Below are 6,000 nucleotides of genomic sequence, written 5' to 3' on the forward strand. Positions count from 1 at the left end.
ATAATTATTTGATCCCATGCAGATTTTGTAAGTTTGCCCACTTACAAATAAATTAAGGGTCTATAATTTTTTTTATCATAGGGGTATTCTAAATGATAGAAAACAGAATATCAACCAAAAATCCAGAAAAAACACATAAATCAAAAGCTATAAATTAAGTTGCAGTTCAGTGAGTATAATAAGCACTTGATCCCCAAGTAAAACATGACTTAGTACTTGGTGAAGAAACCCTTGTTGGTAAGCACAGAGGTAAGACGTTTCTTGTAGTTGGTGACCAGGTTTTCACACATCTCAGAAGGGATTTTGGTCCACTCTTCTTTACAGATCTCTAAATTCTTAAGGTTTCTTGGCTGTCTCTTGGCAACTCGAAGTTTCAGCTCCCTCCATACATTTTCTATAGAATTAAGGTCTGGAGACTGACTAGGCCACTCCATGACCTTAACGTGCTTCTTCTTGAGCCACTCCTTTGTTGCCTTGGCGGTATGGTTTGAGTCATTGTCATACTGGAAGACCCATCTTCAGTGTTCTGGCTGAGGGAATAAGGTGCTCATCCAAAATTTTACAATACATGGCCCTGATAATTGGCCCCTCAATGTAGCAAAGTCTGCCTGTACCTTTAGCAGAGAAACAGCCTCAAAGCAGAATGTTTCCACCTCCGTGCATGACTGTAGGGATGGTGTACTTAAGGTCATAGTCAGCATTTTTCTTCCTCCTAACACGGCGAATCAAGTTAATGCCAAAGAGCTCAATGTTGGTCTCATCTGACCACAGCACTTTCTCCCAATCCTTCTCTGAATCAATTAGATGTTCATTGGCATGACCGTGCATGTGCCTTCTTGAGGAGGGGGACACGCTTGGTTGGAGGAAGAAAAATGCTGACTATGACCCTAAGAACACCATCCCTATAGTCAAGCACGTAGGTGGAAACATTATGCTTTGGGGCTGTTTCTCTGCTAAAGGTACAGACCGACTTTGCCGCTTTGAAGGGCCAATGGACGGGGCCATTTATTGTAAAATCTTGGATGACAAACCTTCTTCCCTCAGCCAGAATGCTGAAGATGGGTCATGGATGGGCCTATCATCATGACAATGACCCAAAACATACCGCCAAGGAAACAAAGGAGTGGCTCAAGAAAAAGCATGTTAAGGTCATGGAGTGGCCTAGCCAGTCTCCAGACCTTAATCCTACAGAAAATGTATGGAGGGAGCTGAAACTTCGAGTTGCCAAGAGATAGCCAAGAAACCTTAAGGAGTTAGAAAAGATCTGTAAAGAGTGGACCAAAATCCCTCCTGAGATATACCTGGTCACCAACTACAAGAAACGTCTTACCTGCTGTGCTTGCCAACAAGGGTTTCTCCACCGAGTACTAAGTCATGTTTTGATTGGGGATCAAATACTTATTTTACTCACTAAACTGCAACTCAATTTATAACATTTGTATCATGTGTTTTTTTCTGGATGTTTGGTTGATATTCTGTCTCTACTATTTAAATTACACCTATGATACAAATTATAGACCCTTTATTTCTTTGTAAGTGGGCAAACTTACAAAATCTGCAGGGGATCAAATAATTATTTTCCCAACTTTACAATATTATTTCTGTGCTTAGTAATATATTTGTGCTATTTTGCTATATACAACGTTACTGAAATGTTTTAAGAATATAACATGCACATATTTACCTTTGTGTTACATTTGTATATTGTATATATAGTATACTATATACTGTGTATAGACACTGGAGGATCCAATTTTATTCCTGATATTTAAGGAGGTGTCACTGGCAATAATAATATACTTTTAAAGGCTGGTTGATGCCACGTCCCTTTCCACAAGATAGAGTATACAATATAATTTACTGTACTACACAAGTTACTGCTTGTGTTTGAATAATAACATTATGATCAGTGAGGTAATCAGTGGTCTAAACTCTCTGAAAAAAGGCAGAAAAGAAACTGCTGTTTTTATACTGAAAGAAATACCCTTGTAGTGGGGGGCCCCACACTGCAAGAGTTAAATGCTCATTAGGTCTAGGGGATACAGGAAAAAGGAGTAATACTTATCTTATTCCTGGCTCCAGCAGATTTTCTCCATGCATTGCTGCTTTCAGCGGCGGTTGCATGCTTGCCTCTTTCACTTACAATGCAAGGTTAATAAGCGCTACATTGTACATGATTATACTGAGGGACCCCCCCCCCTCCACACCCACAGCCCCAGAGAGAAGTGAACAGCACTGATGCCAGCCAGATTGGGGAGTACAGTAATACTCCTCTGATACCCCTAGAAATAACAAGCATTTATCCCTTGCAGTTGTGGGGGGTGGGGGTGGGGGAGGCTATGGAAACAGGTCACTATGGGAATTTTTATTTAATTTTTTTTTTTACAATTCCAGGGTTTGGCTTTAAGCTGTGTGCAGAAACAATATAAACACTGGTAGGGAAGACTTTAATTTGAGTGAAAGAAAAGTAATAAAATTTGCATCCTGCAGAATGTAGAATTTCTATGTTTTAAATGATTAAAGGACAGCTAATGCCGAAACCCCCCCCCCCCCCCCCCCATTTTGGATAGAGTAGGGGAGATTAAAAGTCATTGTCAGTTTTTTTTTAGGCTCAGTTCACATACAGTATATGCAAATCGGATGCTTTTTTAACAGCTTTCAATAGAGTCGGCTCTCACATGTGTGGGGCGGCCGCAGTCCATTTCTAAAAAGGGTCCTGTGCGATTTTGGGTCCGGTTTAGGTGCAAATTCAAATAAAAATTTCACCTGAATCGTACCTGAATCGGTGAACAAAACCGCATTGGACTCCGGCCTGCAACCCGAAGGCCTACATGTGTGAATCCAGCCTTACATCTGTGTCTCATTAGGGAGATTACCCCTCACCTGTCCATAAACTCAACATGTAATGAGAATATAAGTCTACTTTCACACTGGGGCGTTGGGGGCGTCAGCGGTAAAGAGCCACTATTTTTTACGGCACTTTACCATAGTCTTAGCAACGCTATTCGGCCGATAGCGGGGCATTTTCAACCCTCGCTAGCGGCCGAAAAAGGAGTTAAAACCGCCCGCAAAGCGCTGCCCAATGATTTCAATTGGCAGGGGCGCCTTAGGAGCGATGCAAAGATGCTGCTTGCAGGACTTTTTTTACCGTCCTGCAAGCGCACCACTCCAGTGTGAAAGCAGTCGGGCTTTCACACTGGAGTGAGAGGAGAGACTCTTTACAGGCACTAAGCAGGTGCTATTTTTAGCGCTATAGCGCCTCAGTGTGAAAGCAGTCCAATGCCGCGTACACACGAGCAGATTTTCCGTCGAAAAAAACTTGGATGGTTTTTCCGACGGAATTCCACTCAAGCTTGCCTTGCATACACACGGTCACACAAAAGTTCTCTGAACTTTCGACCGTCAAGAACGCGGTGACGTACAAAACTACGACGAGCCGAGAGAATGAAGTTCAATGCTTCCGAGCATGCGTCGAATTGTTTCCGAGCATGCATAGGAATTTTGCGCGTCGGAATTTGTACAGACGATCGCATTTTCGAATAGGAACTTTTTCCGAAAAATTGACCCCGCTGGAAGATTTCCCCTCTAATCCTGTTCAGGTGGCAACTTAATATTTTGGATATATTTCACTTTCATTGCTGGGGACACTAGTGATCAAGGCAATTGGAGAGAGTGAATCTCCTTCACGGGGGCACAGACAGCAAAGTTTCTATGCTGCACATCACTTATACTAACAGTGTAAATACCTTTTTTTTTTTTTTTTCTTTTTTTAATCTGTTCCCCAGCAGTAAGGTGACCGCACATCTCTGACTCTTGACAGGCTTGGTGAAAGCTGATAATGGTGTGGAATTCCCAAAGCAGTGATGTCACCCCACTGGCACCCATGTTCTGGGAGTTGTCAGTCTCCTCCCACGTGCCTAAGCAGCCACCCAGGACCCAGAGCTGTGTGATCACAAGACTGTTACGAAACAGATAAAAGATATTTACACTGCATTTTATTACAAACGGTGTGCAGCATTTGTAAAGGGTAGAGGACAGGCAACATTTAAATCTTACTAAGTAGATAGCATTCCCTTCTTCTTTAGAGATAATAGAAGATCATGCAGTATAAAGTGCTGTTGGCATTTTCTTACAGAGTAGCACAATATGTTGTGCGTTGTGTTGCACTGTGGTGCATTACAGCACACGTGTTTAGAAAGTGTGTTGGGGTGCCATTCACAATGAATAGCAATGCTGTGCATTAACACTCTTAACATACATTTCTGCAACAGCCTGGTGTGAAGGCCCTTAAACCTGTACACTTCCTAAATGTCACAGATCAAGATGTGACATGTACATGCTAACACTACACTTGTGACGTCATCTAAGATTATGTGCAAATTGCAGGAACACACTGCAGCCAATCAGATTTCAGTTTTGGTAATACCAGTGAAACTAATTCTCATTGGTTGCTTTAGGCTTGCTGATTTTAGAGCACTTCTCACCCCATAAGGAGGTAGATCAGGACGGTGATGGAGAGAAGGACCCCGCGGTGCTGAGAGTGCCGGCACAGAAACAGGACCAGGTAACACAGCAGGCTCATGAGGACCACCCAGATCATCTGCAGGCGGAAGAAATGATAGAGGCAGAAGAAACCACCGGCGATTGTGAATAGGTGTTTGATGTGAGATGGGAGGCCTGCAGAGATAGAGAACAAAAAAAGTTGGTTTTATACAAAACATACAAATGCAATCGGCAAAGAAATTCCACTTTACTCCTGATTACCGCCATTTACAAAGTGTAACCAATCTCCTAAAGAAAATCTGTCATCAGAAAAATACAAAGGCTGACATTGCTAACGTCCTTTCCAACACGCCGGCTCTAATACTTTCTAAATAGAGATGGGCTCTGGTGTGTTCGAAACCCACGTGCCCGATCCCACCAGGAAGCCGACACTGCACAACACTAATCACAGGCAGTGAGACATTTCCTGTTCCACAGCAATGCAGAGATTGGGAAACGTCTCACTGCCTGTGATTAGCGCTGTGCAGTGTCGGCTTCCTGGTGGGATTGGGCAGGTGAGGTTTTGAACACGCCTGAGCCCATCACTATTTCTGAGTAACTGATCTGGATCAAGCAAGCAAATTAGGTCAGAAATGCTGAATACTAAGAAAGAATTAGAGCCAGATTATGAGCATGACAGCCAGGCAACTAGCATTTTCACACGTGTCAGCAACAGTAGCTTTTACCCCCCCGCCCCCCCGCCCCCCGACAGTCTCCTTTGATGCGATGCAAACTTTTTTTAATCAGCTCTTATATGTGATGTTTACTGATCACAGGGCCTCATTTACAAAATCGTCCGAAATAAGAAATCTGTGTTGCTTGCAGCCACCAATCAGCCGGACCCTTTTAACTTTCTTGCCTACACTAAAAATATACAAATGACAGTTGGTCATGTACAGCCCAGACAGTTCTTATATCTGCATTTTGGTGAATGTGGCCCATTCCATCCAGGTCACCCCAAGCTGTACATAGAGGATCTCACCCAGCCTCCAGAGCACCCTACAGCCCAGGCACATGAGTAGCAGCACCCAGATCTGCTCCAGCCCTTGCAGGGCGGTGGGAATAACGCAGCCATGGAGCAGTTGCTCGTAGAACTCCCTGCGGCTGAAGGCGGCCATGTCTGGTCCTGGGAAAATGGGGGTTCAGCGGTCACAACCTGCAGGAAGCAAAACACACATTCCATCATCTACTGTATAGAAAGACATGTATATGAATACAGATCCATAGGAAAACAGAACACTATCAGAATTAAAGGCACAGATATATTACCTAGCAACAGCTCCAGTTCTGCTCTATTCCACCCCTTCTCTCATTCTCTCCCCAAGAAAAGAGGGATGCTTTCAGTAACAGTGTTTAGTCTTAACAAATGAGAGGAGACCAGAGGAAAAATGCACCAGTTACTAACCAGGTCTACAGCTCATAACCCAATCCAAGCCTAGCCATGCCTGTCCAATAACA

General features: G+C 43.4%; 1 protein-coding gene across 2 annotated transcripts in view; it reads right to left on the reverse strand.

Annotated features, from left to right (window-relative positions):
* PORCN (porcupine O-acyltransferase) overlaps positions 1 to 6,000 on the reverse strand; it is a 36,300-nt gene extending 30,300 nt beyond the window's left edge. Inside the window, exons 1-3 of one of the 2 annotated variants that reach the window (XM_073599762.1) lie at positions 5,812 to 6,000; positions 5,525 to 5,698; positions 4,485 to 4,677 (exon numbers count right to left, since the gene is read on the reverse strand). In XM_073599762.1, coding sequence (XP_073455863.1) covers positions 4,485 to 4,677; positions 5,525 to 5,660 — 329 coding nt within the window. In that variant the 5' untranslated portion in view covers positions 5,661 to 5,698; positions 5,812 to 6,000. The remainder of the gene's footprint in view (positions 1 to 4,484; positions 4,678 to 5,524; positions 5,699 to 5,811) is intronic. The other variant, XM_073599763.1, reaches the window with a different exon arrangement.

This window comes from Aquarana catesbeiana, linkage group LG09 (assembly GCF_042186555.1).
Source record: "Aquarana catesbeiana isolate 2022-GZ linkage group LG09, ASM4218655v1, whole genome shotgun sequence".
Taxonomy (NCBI): domain Eukaryota; kingdom Metazoa; phylum Chordata; class Amphibia; order Anura; family Ranidae; genus Aquarana; species Aquarana catesbeiana.